We start from the raw sequence: 16,172 nt of genomic DNA, 5'->3' as shown, positions 1-16,172 counted from the left end.
GGGCCGGGCAAGGCCGCCTGAGCAGCCGCCCCGCAGGCTCCGGAGAAGCCGCCGAGGAAGGGCGCTTACCAAAATGGGAGGTTTCAAACCGTAAACGGTCTTTTCTCAGGAGATGCTGAGCGAGGAAGGGAAAGCGAGGGAAGCACTGCAGTCTGGAAGCATCTGAAAGTCCAGGACAAGTTCTTTCCTCTAACTTTATCCTTACTCTGCATCCTTTCACTGCTTTTTTCAGCACTGCTTTTGTTTTCTTCCAAAAGGCTGAGTAATTTTGCTTGGTTTGTGTCTTCCTTTCATCAGTCTTGCTTGTGATCAATGTTTTCTGTTGGTCAAGACTTCATCCTCCTTCCTTTCTGGGATCATTTCTCCTCTGTCTGCGCCGTTGTTACAATTACCATATTTAAAACACCAACGCTTTTTAGTAATGTGACGTGTTGTCTTCTTACAGAAGGGTTGTTCTAAGTTGATTAGTAGAGACAAGAGCCATTTGGCTTATGGGTGGGATGAGTTTCCATTTATCTAGAGCCAGGAATAACCTGATGGAGAAGAGAAGTAACGTGGTTGGACAGGATATAATTTGTCGATATTGCTTTGTGGTGCGGCCTGAGACTGTTCGTCCATTTGGCTCCATTTGCTCCTTACCAAATGACACATCAACAATAAATATTGCAGGATGTAGTCCTTTTTTTGTCTCATGCTGCTTCAGCCCTCTAGAATTGCCTAGACCTTTCCTATGTGTTGGCTTAAAATTCAGCCCACTGTTTTTTGACAGAGATGCAAGCTGAGGTGAGAATCTCGCTCATAGCGGACAGCTTTACAAACCACAACATTTAGCTGAGGTGTTTCAGGTTTGGGTTTGGTTTGGGTTTTTTTAATGCTGGTCTCAGCAAAGAAGTCAAAATGTGGATGTTTGGGAGGCTGTTGATAACTGATACGGTGTTTTAGGTGAGTATTAGAGTAATAGTCAGAAATACGATGAGCCTTACTAAAACTTTGAAGTTGATTAGTAATAACACTGGAAACTGAAAAGAAAGTATGAAAGAAACTGAAAAATTGCATGGTCCTGTGACTTCACAGTTATCTTGGAAGTTATGTACGAAGTAGTATTGTATCATTATTCTCTTGTCTGGCCTCCCTCTCCTCTTTCCTTCTAGTTGCCTGTGACCTTAATTTGTTGCATGAAATGAATATTTGTTTACCTGGAATTTTATTCTGGCTCATGCGTGTCTGTCACAGAATGATTGTGTTCCAGTTACAGAATCTGTGTTAACTTTAAGATAGCCTCAGATATCAGGGGGTTTAATTGTTCTCTTGAGAACTTGAGGGGGAAAAAAACCCCACCTTGTTTTTTAAAACAGCCTACAGCATGCTTGTTCTGGAGCTCAAAGGCCTGGTAAATATAGAGCCTTTGAATTTGTAGGCGTTCTTTGCAGTAAAAACCTGCTTATTTTCTGTGGTTAGGTTAGCTGTTGAGGTGTGTAAATGCTGTGTTTCCTTGCAGAATGCAAACATTGTGTTGATCTGATTTTCTTCTGGTAGATGTTACCCAAGTTGCTGTAAGACTTCCCTAATCTGATCGTGAAAAAAGAGATGAGATACAGTGCTCGAGTATCATAAAGTAGTCTTAACAATATCAACTAATCACCTGGTTGTAAGCCCCACTAGGGCTGATGTGGAGAAGTATGGCATTCATTTCTGGGTTTTGTTTAATGCTTCATTCATACAGTTTGCTTGAAGTAGATAGTTCTGGCTTGCTGCAGCAGAAAATTTTCTCTTGTTTTTATTTTCAGTGAAAATAGTGGAGTTGGTTCAAGAGAATATATTTGAACTGATCATATATACAATTATTTCTCCTTGAGAGGACTACATCAGGAATAAGCGTTTAGATGTTGGACTGCCATCCACCTAATTCACGTATCTTTGGAGGGCTCCTTCCTTGTCAACATAAGTGAAGGGAAGAAACAGTTTTGTTAAACACAGGAAAGGGGGCCAATATCTGTTCAAACTGCTCTTCAAGTGAAAAGTCAGTGTAAAACTTGACTGCTGTGCTGCACGTTTTCGAAGCCAGCTGTGTGTATGTACTATTGCTCATAGTGCTTAAGAACCAACATTGGTGAAGGAAGAAAGATCTTGCAGGTCTGTCTGTGCTAGAGAGTGTGGTGTATTGAAGACTGAGTTGACGCAGACCAAGGTACCACAAGCAGTCCATCAGTGGCATCAGAGTACAGTGCAAACTTACTCTGCTCCCCCACCATGATGTACCTTTATGATACGTCCTTGAGCAGCTGTGACAAACTTCTCCTTTTTATGTGTCATCTTCCACTTTGGTCAAATATACATTCCGATCACGCTTTTGCATTTACTGAATTTACTTAGGTTCTTGGTGCAAGTTGGGGAGATTACGTATTCTGCAGTTAGCTGAAGTTGGTGGTCATTAGCTTGAGGAGCAAACACCTTTTTAATGCTTTTTTATCCTGGCAGATCTTTAAGGATGCTTTCCATAGAGTGCAGGAGCTCTCAATACCCAGGTGTAAGAAATCAGGAAAGGAAGGCAAGAGACTGGTGTGGATGAGTCAAGACCTGCTAGTCAAACTAAAGGGTGAGAAGGAAACGCACAGGTATTCTGGGACGAGTATAGGGATGTTGTCTGGTTGTGTAGGGATGGGGTCAGGAAGGCCAAGGCACCAGCTGGAGCTGAACTTGGCAAGAGATGCAAAGAATAATAAGAAGGGCTTTTACAGGTATGTCAGCCAGAAAAGGAAGGTCAAAGAAAGCGTACCCCCCTGATGAGCAAGACTAGAAAACTGGTTACAACAGACGAGGAGAAGGCTGAGATACTCAACAACTTCTTTGCCTCGGTCTTCACTGGCAGTGTCTCTTCCCACACCGCAAGATGAGGACTGGGGGAGCCAAGTCCCTCCCATTGTAAGAGACGATCAGGTTTGTGACCACCTGAGGAACCTGAATATAACTGTGTGGGACCTGATGAGATGCATCCCTGAGTCCTGCGGGAATTGGCTGATGTAGCTGCAAAGCCATTCTCCATGATATCTGAAATGTCATAGCAGTCAGGCGAAGTCCCTGGTGACTGGAAAAAGGGAAATGTTGCACCCATTTTTAAAAAGGGTGGAGACGAGGACCCTGGGAACTACTGACCTGTCAGCCTCATTTCTTGTTGCATGAAATGAATATTTGTTTACCTGGAATTTTATTCTGGCTCATGCGTGTCTGTCACAGAATGATTGTGTTCCAGTTACAGAATCTGTGTTAACTTTAAGATAGCCTCAGATATCAGGGGGTTTAATTGTTCTCTTGAGAACTTGAGGGGGAAAAAAACCCCACCTTGTTTTTTAAAACAGCCTACAGCATGCTTGTTCTGGAGCTCAAAGGCCTGGTAAATATAGAGCCTTTGAATTTGTAGGCGTTCTTTGCAGTAAAAACCTGCTTATTTTCTGTGGTTAGGTTAGCTGTTGAGGTGTGTAAATGCTGTGTTTCCTTGCAGAATGCAAACATTGTGTTGATCTGATTTTCTTCTGGTAGATGTTACCCAAGTTGCTGTAAGACTTCCCTAATCTGATCGTGAAAAAAGAGATGAGATACAGTGCTCGAGTATCATAAAGTAGTCTTAACAATATCAACTAATCACCTGGTTGTAAGCCCCACTAGGGCTGATGTGGAGAAGTATGGCATTCATTTCTGGGTTTTGTTTAATGCTTCATTCATACAGTTTGCTTGAAGTAGATAGTTCTGGCTTGCTGCAGCAGAAAATTTTCTCTTGTTTTTATTTTCAGTGAAAATAGTGGAGTTGGTTCAAGAGAATATATTTGAACTGATCATATATACAATTATTTCTCCTTGAGAGGACTACATCAGGAATAAGCGTTTAGATGTTGGACTGCCATCCACCTAATTCACGTATCTTTGGAGGGCTCCTTCCTTGTCAACATAAGTGAAGGGAAGAAACAGTTTTGTTAAACACAGGAAAGGGGGCCAATATCTGTTCAAACTGCTCTTCAAGTGAAAAGTCAGTGTAAAACTTGACTGCTGTGCTGCACGTTTTCGAAGCCAGCTGTGTGTATGTACTATTGCTCATAGTGCTTAAGAACCAACATTGGTGAAGGAAGAAAGATCTTGCAGGTCTGTCTGTGCTAGAGAGTGTGGTGTATTGAAGACTGAGTTGACGCAGACCAAGGTACCACAAGCAGTCCATCAGTGGCATCAGAGTACAGTGCAAACTTACTCTGCTCCCCCACCATGATGTACCTTTATGATACGTCCTTGAGCAGCTGTGACAAACTGCTCCTTTTTATGTGTCATCTTCCACTTTGGTCAAATATACATTCCGATCACGCTTTTGCATTTACTGAATTTACTTAGGTTCTTGGTGCAAGTTGGGGAGATTACGTATTCTGCAGTTAGCTGAAGTTGGTGGTCATTAGCTTGAGGAGCAAACACCTTTTTAATGCTTTTTTATCCTGGCAGATCTTTAAGGATGCTTTCCATAGAGTGCAGGAGCTCTCAATACCCAGGTGTAAGAAATCAGGAAAGGAAGGCAAGAGACTGATGTGGATGAGTCAAGACCTGCTAGTCAAACTAAAGGGTGAGAAGGAAACGCACAGGTATTCTGGGACGAGTATAGGGATGTTGTCTGGTTGTGTAGGGATGGGGTCAGGAAGGCCAAGGCACCAGCTGGAGCTGAACTTGGCAAGAGATGCAAAGAATAATAAGAAGGGCTTTTACAGGTATGTCAGCCAGAAAAGGAAGGTCAAAGAAAGCGTACCCCCCTGATGAGCAAGACTAGAAAACTGGTTACAACAGACGAGGAGAAGGCTGAGATACTCAACAACTTCTTTGCCTCGGTCTTCACTGGCAGTGTCTCTTCCCACACCGCAAGATGAGGACTGGGGGAGCCAAGTCCCTCCCATTGTAAGAGACGATCAGGTTTGTGACCACCTGAGGAACCTGAATATAACTGTGTGGGACCTGATGAGATGCATCCCTGAGTCCTGCGGGAATTGGCTGATGTAGCTGCCAAGCCATTCTCCATGATATCTGAAATGTCATAGCAGTCAGGCGAAGTCCCTGGTGACTGGAAAAAGGGAAATGTTGCACCCATTTTTAAAAAGGGTGGAGACGAGGACCCTGGGAACTACTGACCTGTCAGCCTCATTTCTGTGCCTGACAAGATCATGGAACAGATCCTCCTAGAAGCTATGCTAAGGCACATGGAGGACAGGGAGGTGATTCAAGACAGCCAGCATGGCTTCACCAAGGGCAAGTCTTGCCCGACCAACCTAATGGCCTTCTATGTTACAGTGACTACATCAGTGGACAAGGGAAGAGCAACGGATGTCATCTATCTGGACTTCTGTAAGGCCTCTGACACAGTCCCCCCTAACATCCTTTTCTCTAAATTGGAGAGATAATGGATTTGATGGATGGACTGTTCAGTGGATGAGGAATTGGTTGGATGGTTGCATCCAGAGGGTAGTGGTCAACGGCTCAGTGTCTCGATGGAGACTGGTGACAAGTGGTGTTCCTCAGGGATCCGTACTGGGACGAGTGCTGTTTAATATATTCATCAATGGTGTAGACGGTGGGATCAAGTGCACCCTCAGCAAGTTTGCAGAAGCCACCAGAGCCAACAATGTGCGCTCGCAGCCCAGAAGGCCAATTGTGTCCTCAGCTGCATCAAAAGCAGCATGGCCAGGAGGTCGAGGGAGAGGATTCTGCCCCTCTACTCCGCTCTGGTGAGACCCCACCTGCAGTGCTGCGTCCAGCTCTGGGCCCCCAACATAAGAAGGAGATGGACCTGTTGGAGTGGGTCTGGAGGAGGCCCACAAAAAATGCTGGAGCACCTTTCCTCTGAAGATAGGCTGAGAGAGTTGGGGTTGTTCAGCCTGGAGAAGAGAAGGCTCCAAGGACACCTTATTGCAGCCTTTCAGTACTTAAAGGGGGCTTATAAGAAAGATGGGGACAAACTTTTTAGCAGGGCCTGTTGCAATAGGACAAGGGGTAATGGTTTTAAACTAAACAAGGATAGATTTAGACCAGATATAAGGAAGAGATTTTTTTGCAATGAGGGTGGTGAAACACTGGCACAGGCTGCCCAGAGAGGCGGTAGATGCCCCAGCCCTAGAAACTTCCAAGGCAGGAGGGCAGGAGACCTGTATCTGGTATCAAAGATGTGAACATGCAGTTTATTTAAACAGCAACGAAGTAGTGTTTTCTGTTCTTCTCATTTCCTCTTCTAATACTCCTGAGCGTTCTGTCAGCAGAATGAAAAAGTCTAATGAGCACTGAGCTTATGTGTCATCGGGCTGGCTACAGTGACCACTCCTGAGTAGCATGAGCTAATTTACGTAATCACGATAGTTTTCACTGAGAAAAAGCAGATACTCTAAGTTCATTACTTAGTATTTAATGACATTTAGCAACAAAACGTCAGTTGGAGATCAATCAGTATAGATCCCTTTCTGAATTCCTTAATCAGCTCATACCTAATCCCCTGGATAGAAAAGTATCTTCAGCACATTTTGTCACCTTATTATTCACAACCTTTTCCAGATCTTTCATGAAGATGAGCAGCACAGTTCTCAACACTGATTCCTGTGGGATTCCACTGGTAACTTTCCTCATTGTGAAAAATGGCCATTTGTTTTTATCCTTTGTTTCCTCTCTTTTAACCAATTGTTAATCCTCAAGAGTCCCTTCCTTTTTATCCTTCACGATTTAGTTTCTTCGAGTGTTTATTTAGGCCTGTTGGAAACTTTGTAGAAACTCCATACAGCCTGCCTGTAAGGGAAGCACTAGAGCAAGAGCTTGTGGAAACATTCCAAGAATTCTGCTATGTTTCTGAGATTAATTTTTTTCTGCAAAAACCATATTCCTCATTATGTTATATAGATCTATGCATCTGCTAATTGTTTTTGTTATTATTGCCTTCATTTTGCCTAATACTGAAGTAAGTTTTACTGGTGTGCAGCTTCTCTGAAATGTCTCACCCTTTGAGATCCCTGTTTGCCACCTTTAATTTGTCATTATTCGCACACTTTTTCATTCAAGAGCTGATTTAGGTGGTTGTATTGAAGAGTTCACCATTCGTTTCATAGAGTTGCTTTAGAAGTCAAGTGAATGACACCTGGTCTTGGTCCTATCCAACCTGATGGTCCAAGGAAAAAACAAAAGTTAGGAGAGTTCCATAAAATAAAAGTTTTGCTACTTTCTGTTGCGGAAAAAATTGCACAATAAAGTGGAAATAATTTGGGCTACTAACCACTATCATCAAAACCGTCCACTGTGTTAAAGGGCAGCATAATTTTATTGGGTTTTAGAAAGTTTTGGAGGGCCTTTCAAGAACAGATCACCAAATTTCCCAGCACATGCAAGTCTGGGGAAATACTGCTTTTACATGCTGTAACAAAGACTGTCACTGAACTGTTCATGTAACTTTAGTATATGCATTAACATGTGGAATTTCCTTGATTCAGTGTAGTTCTCCTTTCCCATTCTTGGTGACACTAAGAGTGTTAAATTACTTTTATGAAAGGTGACCTCTTCTTTCCATTTGTCAGCTACTTACATTTGTTTTTACTTCTTAACAGCATAGAAAACTGGCAGTTTCCCTTATAAGAGACCAACTTTTCTGCTATTGGAAATTCTTGGGTAGTAGTTTTTATAATTCAGCTGATCCTTCTTTAGGAATAATTGGCCTGTAGCTGAGAATCTTGTTACTAAAACAGCAGAGTGTGTGTGTGTGTTAGAGAGGAATTATTTTATGTTTGCTTTGAAAGAAATACCTACTGCTCCAGAGAAAGGTGTGAGAAAGTAGAGGGATAGACGATAGGCACACAGATGTGCCATTATAGCAGAGAGGACACCTTGTAAACTACGCCTAAGACCTTAAACAAGAAGATAAGGTTGATGTGGCGTGCTCTTTGCTTTCTTACCTCTCTCACTGAGCCTTCATTTAAAAAGGAAAGATAAATGCTTATGTAATTTCTGGTAGTAATGCTTAAAGCAAAGAATGCTTATTAATAAGTTGGAGCAAAATACTGTATCTGTTGCTTTGGGGTTTTATTTTCTTCCCCCCAAAAAAAACCTTTAAATCAAGAAAATACAGGGCTACAGTTGAACTTTTGCATATGTGTATATATGTATTTACTACAGTAATCTTGATATACGAAAGACTATAACTTCTTCAAGTGAACCGCTTACTCTTTTTACGTGGCTTTTTTTGAACTTTAACACTGTTGCGTCACGATATTGATACGAGGTGTGCATTTATCAGTGTATCTGTATGCATTTATCTATTTAGAGCACATTAATCCTACATGTTTTCCCAAACTACAATGTACCATTTGGTATGTGACCCTCTCCATTGCTGATTATATATTGTTGTTGAATTCATCTTAATGTGTGGAAATGATGAGTCATTTTTACTGAGAAGACATTGTGAGGTTTTTTTGGGGTTTCTGATGGATGTCTATTGAATGACTGCTCTTTTGCAGGTAAAGTGGATGATGTACTGGATTGTGTTTGCCTTTTTCACCACTGCAGAAACGCTGACAGACATAGTTCTTTCTTGGTGAGTTCCTTGGTGGCATGGGGGTTTTTTGTTGGTTTGTGTTTTGTTTTGTTTTGTTTTTTCTTTAAAGAATAGAGGAGTAGGGTTAGGATGCGAAGAATAAGCTGTCTCTTCCTTTAGGAGTTTTCGATTCCTATGAAGAGTCTGAAGGTTTGTAGATATTGTGGATAGCAGCTGCTGCCTTAGCTGTTTCATCTCCTATACTTGCAAACAGTTAGGTTAAATACACAGTAGCTGTAAGAGGCTCTTCATTCATTCATAACATAAAATATTTTTGAGGAGCTGTTAATGTGAACTGGTAAAGTTTGAGACATGGTGGTCTAAAAGACAAAAAAAAAAAGACGGTGGAAGGGACCTGTTTTGTTTTGTGAGCCTGTTGTGCAGAGGAGCAGGTCAGGTGCATGACTCTGCTCTGAGTGGTGTTTTGCACAATGAAATTCTCTTTCACTAGCAGGGGTGGGGTGGAGTGGAGTCGGGGGAAGCAGGTTCTAATCCTTTCAGTGCTGTGTGTCATGCTTGGCAATATGAAGGCATCCAAAAATGACAAATCGTTGTTGCATGTCTTCAGCTGAACCTTTGGAACAGGGTATCTTCAGTTTCTTCATTGCTTTAGTGTTTGAGCCATGCATATGTCTCTGAAAGAATACTAGTCAAGAGTTGCATCTTAAAAAGAAACATGAAATGGCTACACATGCCTTACAAGTGTGTACAGCAGTTTTGCCTCTTCCTGCATAAACTTTGAAAAGCAGACAAATATCTAAAAAGTACAAGAGCTTTGGCTTGTTCGTGTACTTAGAATGGACCACTGAAAAGAGAAGTCTCTTACTATTAATGGAGACAGTAGAAAGTTTGCATTCACTTGGTTCAATCTCTGTTACTGTATCTTCCCAGAGACTTTATTAGGTAAGGGTTAGAGATGAAAGACTTACGTGCTGCCTGCTCTTCTTCATTTACACTGATCCTCCTTTTGTGTCTTATCTGAGGAGTACCTACTGGAAGTTGCAGAAACTGAGCCATCAGCCTTAGCAGGAACTTGAGGTTTATCGAGATATGTAGTTAAAAACTTTGGAAAATGAGAGGGAAACTAACGTCATATTAACATCCAGTGGATACTCTCTGAACGAACTTCAGAACGACAAGAGTAGCTATCAGATTGTAATTTGGTGTGTTTGCAGGGCTGAGAGATGCCCTGTTTATGGAGTTTTCATGGCTATGGATGAAAGACTAAATGAGACTCGAAGAAGGTATGTCCTAGGATTCCAAAGAGGGTTCTGCTATTCTGACCTGATGTATCGATTCTTTTGTTTCTGAGCCTTTATCTTGCCTTTGCTCTTTCTGCCTATGCTGCTCTCTACCAGTTACCTTCATCTGTCTCTGTGCTGATCTTGATTCCAGTTCTCCATCTTTCTTTCTCTCTCTCTCTCTTTTTTTTTTCTTCCCTCTTTCTCTCAGGTTTCCCTTTTATTTCGAGCTGAAAATCGCATTTGTGATTTGGCTGCTCTCCCCTTACACCAAGGGCTCCAGTGTCCTCTACAGGAAGTTTGTGCACCCAACGCTCTCCAGTAAGGAGAAGGTACTTGCTTGTTGTTAGAAGCTACTGACCTGTCTGGGAGCTGACTGACTTCTGATTCAGTTATGCCACAATAAAAACTGAAATGCATGACTCATGCCTGTGCTGACATTAGTGGATGTAGAATGATTCTGTCTCTGACAACGATGTCATACTGCAGCTTACTGGAGATTGTAATGTAGCCAGTAGTTTGCCTAATGCTTAGAGAGCACGTTTGGCTAACCCAGTGTCACGAGCCCTTATAGTCACTGTCAGTAGTTAAACTCTTTGAATCACGGCAGGAGCAGCATGTTCTGCAGCCATGCTGGTTTTTCACATTGTCTGTACAAGCAACTGTTTTGTCAGTTGTCACAATTTGGAGATGGCGTACTTTAAGTAAAAGTTGCGTTTGCAAGTTTTCTGTAAGTAGTAGAGAAACTGCAGTTATGTGATCAACGACGGTTGATGCTGATAGCGTGGAAAAAAATGTCCAGATGAGTTTGGGTTTTTAAGGGTGATGGTGGGGAGACTTTGATCGTGTTTGTAACGAGGAGCTAAATGCCATGTTCCACATTGCCTTCCTAGGAAATTGATGAATACATTACTCAGGCTCGTGACAAGAGCTATGAAACCATGATGCGAGTTGGCAAGAGGGGGTTAAACCTTGCTGCCAATGCAGCAGTTACTGCAGCTGCAAAGGTAATGCAACACCTTCTGTAACATTCAGGAATTCCCCAGTAGTTTAGTTTTGTGTGCCAGAAATTAGTGCTATGGGCCTGTTAGGCATGCTGGTACTTGTTGGCACCAGTCTGCTTTTTCTTTCCTCCAGTTTGCCTTGCAATTAGTCCCATCCTTTGACTTAGGAAAAGTGGAGGGAGAGTGGAATGGATTTTGCTTTAACCTCTTCCCTGTTGGTCTTGGGAGTATACTTTTCTTTTTCCCTTCTCTGTTTTTTTTCCCCCCGAGTACCCTAGTGGGGTACTCTTCTTCTGAATGATCTTATGTGAGATGATCTTGGTGAAGGTGAAGTGCCCTTGACCCTAATTTTTATGTCCTCTTAGGGCCAGGGAGTTTTGTCTGAGAAGCTGCGAAGTTTCAGCATGCAGGATCTCACCCTGATCCGAGATGAAGATACCATGCATATACGAAGCCATGAGCCACAGCTGCACGCCTCTGGTGGGAGTCTTCTTGAAACCATTGAGGATTCAGGTACAGAACGCCCCTGCTGGGCCATTGTATGAGGCCTCATATGGTGAGCCAGGAGGAGAGGAGGGGTCCCCTGGACTTTTCATACGTTGGGTCTCAGAAGGACTACAAGATTCCAGATTGTCTGGGAGAAGTTGCATTGTCTTCACTAGTTCCATCTGCTAACACATCTCTGTCCTTTTTGGATTATCCTTTGTAAGGATTGTTGACGTCTCCCTTTCATGCCATTTTAGGCTTCATGTGATTTTTTCAAAAGTATTTGCTAAAATTTTTTTTTTTATTCGTTAGCTTCCTGTTACTCCTCAGGAGAGGAGAGCAATGTGGCACAGAGGTCTAATGGAACCCCGTCGGAGACTAGAACAGACCCATCAGATGAAGATGCAGGAGACAAACTTCCTAAACGTACTCAGAGTCTCAAAACTCCTAAGAAAGTGGTGAAAGCTGAGGTGAGCTGGTGTGTAAATTATTTCCAGCACAGACATTAATTTGTGAGGTTTGTTTGAAGGCTCTGGGTTCATAGTCTCAGTGCATATGAAAGCTGTTAATATAAACTTCGTTGGACTAAGTCTTTGCTGGTTGAGTCCTACATCAGAGAACTTGCCACCTACTTGCTATACTAGTCTCTAGCTTTTGTAATTTTTATCATGCCTGTAAGCCTCTGTCATAAGCCAGGACCAAGCTTTGCTTTCATTCAGGTTTTGTGTTGAAGGGTAGGTATGGCACTTGGCCTTGTTGAACCTCATGAGGTCACACAGGCCCACTTCTTGAGCTTACATAGCTTCTCAAACTAGCCTTTTTGAAACAACAGATGACATGAACAGGGTCATCATGTTGTTTTGTCCTATTTTCACTCTGTATTCTTGTATCTTTCTGTTAGACATTTAGGTGTTAAATTAAACTAACCTAAGATGCCTCTTTCTTTCTCTTCAGCTTCCAGTAAGAAGTGTGAAAGCCCGCCCTAAGAAGAAAGCTGCAGGCTCTCTTGCTTCTGGCGAGTCATCCTAAGGAGACCTCCCCCTCCCCAGCACCTGTCTGTCCCGGGATTTGCCTGTCACTTTTGAGGGGAAACTCCCCAAAGGAAGGGATCTGAGATTCATGTACATAACAGATACTGCTTTGTAGAGCTCATTCCAAGGCAAGGGGAGGCTGGGATGCAGAAAATGGAGTAGAGGATACACATCCTCAGGAATTTTCTCCTTTTCATCTCTCTGTTGGAGGGAATGCTGATATGTCTGTACATAGCCTGTTGCTTTGGAATTCCCACTGTATAACCCTAGTTGGGGACAATCTTTGCTGGAAAAACTGACTAGGGTTAGAGACATCCATTGCACAGAAGCTGGAAAAATATTAGACACTGGAGTTCCCCAGGGGGTGGGTGGCTCCCTAAAATGTCTTATCTTGCTCTGGGTATTCTTCTGCAGCTGTGTGTTGTTAAGAAGTGCCCACCATGATTCATCCTCGTTAAGAATGGACCATACCTGTCATGTCCATCCCCTTTGAGAAGGTGACTGAAATGATGTATGCTGAGTGCTTTTGAACATAAAGGACTAGCTCATGGGAGGAGTATGCTAGATTCCCATTACTAGTACTAGAAAATGAAGAGATTGGGTTTTATTTTATTTTTTTCTGGAAGGTGAAGGGAGATAATTGAAAAACTGGGTAATGAAGAAAATGTGCTGTTATTTGCACATGTGATGGAGTGGATACAGGTATCTCTAAGAGTTAACTATTGAGAAGGAAAGTTGGGCATCTGTAAGATTTTGGCTCTTTTTGAAGCTGCTTGAATTTTATTTCAGGTTCTGTTGTTCACTTTGATTCCTGTGAAAACATCAGAGTGAGGCGAGTCCCACACAGTGGGAAAAGTAGACAGGGAGACTGTTGCTTTGCCGTTTAGCAGTTGAACTTCGTGTCATCCTGATGCTTGTTACTGTGGACAAATTCTTTCATTCTAGCAGATGACTGGGGAAAATCTGGCTCAATGGAGTCTGCAGACATTCTTGAGAATTTCAGAAGCCCTTATCTCTCAGCTTTAGGAGATCCAATCCTCAGGGCATGAGAACTGCTAAATAGCTGATGTATGAATTTCGCTAATTCCAGGATTCCATGTATGGGGGCTAAAAAGCAGGGAGTAGGGCACAATACTGTGATTAGTCTGTCCTCTTGTTTTATCTTACTGCAGCCCTTGCACAGATTTTCTGTCTGAAAAGTTTCATGTTTATCAATGTCCTGAGACTTGAGCAATATGTAACGCTTGGGACAGAAGTACACTGAATGTAGAATACGTATCGTGGGAGTGAAATTGCAGTGCTGCAGAGAAAATTTGCATCATGCCAAGCCATACTGGATTCTAATCTAAACGATGTTGAACATCGTTAAGGGGAGATCCCCTGTACACATGCCAACAGGGTCAATGAGAATTTATGAGTAGGGTTTCTGTTGTGGAGATCTATAATGAGGGAGCACCATTACAGACCTGGTTGTCTGAAGGAATACTTGATGGTCTTAATCTTTACTGAAACTAGTTATCAAAGGAACCTGGCTCCTCCTTCCCTACTGAATACCATTCCTAGCTTGAGGTGCAGGCATTTGTGTTTGTCCACGTCTTTTGCTGTCACATTTCTGAAATTACAGTGGATTTTTCACAGAGCCCAGTATTTTGCTGTTGACGATATACAGAAGCACTTCTGCAAGTAACATTCCACAAGTATTTCTGTCCTAAGGAATAGCCCTTAAAAAGTTTGTAGAGGTGAAGATTAGGACTGATTTTTTTTCTTGTTTCCCATTGTCTTGGTGGCAAATGTTATGAATTGGCTAGTTATTTTAGGAAACCGATTAAGTTGGTTTTATTTTATTTGTAGCTTTAAAAAATTGAAGTCTTGACAGACCATGTCAGAAACTTGCATCTTGTCAAAAATACTTGTCCTAGATTATCCACAAGGCCTTATCTGGAAGCCAATAGAAAATCCTTGATTTGGCTTTGAGTTTTGAATTTCACAAAAAACCCCAAGTAGTTTGTTCCTTTTAGTTTGTTAGCAAACATTGTATACATGTATACGTGTATCGCTAGTACATGCAAAGGCATGTCTTGAAGCAGGAATTATTTCTGTTTCCAAAGGAAATTTCTCTCTCCATACGAGAGATAAAAATCTTTACTGATTATATGGGAGATTCAGTTGTGAGGAATTGCTGTCCTAGATTTTACTGTACTGAATAAGATACAACCATTATTCTCTACATACCAAGTATCTGTATGACCACAGTTCTTGAATATTTTTTTTTTTTTTTAACTAAAGATTTCCGTAGCAAATTATTTATGTAAATCATTGTGAGGGACTTGATTTGGAAGCCAAGGACTGGTTAGTCTCCCCTAAGAAGGGATCTTCATGCCCTTTCCTTGTGCGTGCGTTGTGATAGTCTCTGATTACTCTGTTTTCATACAGTGAGTTTCCAAAATGTTTTCTAGAATCAGTTCATCTGTAGTAATTCTTCCTGCTTTGAAGCACAGGAAGAATTTCTGAAGACTCAGTTTTGGCATTTGGATTTACCTTTGTCTTCCTGAGCTAGGTCCTGTGCTAAGTATCTTTTACTTAGCATTGATGCTTGATGTCATTAGCCTGTGGGTACGTACAGGTCAGTCTTACTATGACTTTTGTTGTACAGGGGAATTAAAGGACTTCTGGTTGTAAGAGAGAGTCTGGAGTAGAGTCAGGGACTATTAGCTGGTGTGTGATATGAAGCTGATGATGTCAAGCAGCAGAACTTACCCAGAGCAAGAACAATGTCATAGCATGGACACTATTTTTCTTCTTCCAGTACAGATATGACTGCTAGATAGTGCCCTGCTTGATCAAAGCCTCTGTAGATCTGCCACCGCCCACATGACCTCTTCATGAGTTTCTAGATATAGTTCTGCATTGGGTGGCATGGTCTCGCATAGAAATTCTCTTGTTAATGAGAATGCTGAATATGCTGTTTTGGTAAAATGCTTTTATCAGCTGTTGTTCAGTGTTTTCAGCGGGAAATGCTGGGGTGTAGTTTCTCTTCAGTATCATCTATGGGCTTCATTGTGCAGTTAAGCAAATGGTTAAATCTTCACCTAGCAGTAGAACCCATTGTGTTCAGTAAGTGTTTATACACCTTTCCTAATATGCCTGGGCACAGAGAAACACAGTAAGACAAAATGATGCCTAAAGTTGGGGGGGGGGGAGGTACGTATGTGTCAAACTTTGTGTGCCTAAAAATTATCCTGAAGCACCTGTACCATGAGATACAAAGTGAAGCCATGACTGCCTCTTGGAAAGAAATGTTGTACCTCCACACTTTATAATACTATATACGGTCTTTCTTACAGTTTTTCTGCTGTTGGAAAAGAAAATAGCGAAATGTGGTTTCCCTTCTGAGAAACCTAATGATTTGCTGTATGAAAGGGAAAAATCTTTTCTTGCTTGGCAGTATCCTCCATGGTGGGTAAGAAATAGGAAAATATAAGGCAGACTACTGTCAGGTTTTAAACCCTACATTTCAACTAAACATCTTAATTTATTGAGTTTCTGATTCTTCAGCCTTACATTTCTGAGTCTGGGAGACCGATTTCTTTTAGACTAGATTAACTTCCTTGGTAGATAGCCTCTATATTAGAGAAGAGGGATACTGGTGTTCTTAAAATAGCAAAGCTTGTTCTGGGAAAGCTACACCTTCCCCCATTTTAGTGAATTGAGTTCAGTTCCGCAGTGCTGGGCTTTCTTTTTTATACATGCCTCTTGGAAGTATGACTCCCTCACAATATGTGGCCAAGTCATTTCTGCCTTGAAAAGGAAGATTTCTAGAGAACCC

General features: G+C 41.9%; 1 protein-coding gene across 1 annotated transcript in view; it reads left to right on the top strand.

Moving 5' to 3' along the window:
- The window catches only part of REEP2 (receptor accessory protein 2), a 19,698-nt gene extending 3,532 nt beyond the window's left edge, over window positions 1-16,166 (top strand). Inside the window, exons 3-9 of the mRNA XM_035891144.1 lie at window positions 8,508-8,584; window positions 9,760-9,828; window positions 10,037-10,157; window positions 10,719-10,832; window positions 11,195-11,342; window positions 11,628-11,785; window positions 12,270-16,166. Of these exons, the coding sequence (XP_035747037.1) occupies window positions 8,508-8,584; window positions 9,760-9,828; window positions 10,037-10,157; window positions 10,719-10,832; window positions 11,195-11,342; window positions 11,628-11,785; window positions 12,270-12,344 (762 nt within the window). The 3' untranslated portion in view covers window positions 12,345-16,166. The remainder of the gene's footprint in view (window positions 1-8,507; window positions 8,585-9,759; window positions 9,829-10,036; window positions 10,158-10,718; window positions 10,833-11,194; window positions 11,343-11,627; window positions 11,786-12,269) is intronic.
- The last annotated feature ends 6 nt before the right edge of the window (window positions 16,167-16,172 follow it).

Source organism: Egretta garzetta, unplaced genomic scaffold (genome assembly GCF_000687185.1).
Source record: "Egretta garzetta isolate BGI_Z169 unplaced genomic scaffold, ASM68718v1 scaffold270, whole genome shotgun sequence".
Lineage (NCBI taxonomy): Eukaryota > Metazoa > Chordata > Aves > Pelecaniformes > Ardeidae > Egretta > Egretta garzetta.
This window is presented reverse-complemented; position numbering and strand designations above follow the sequence as displayed.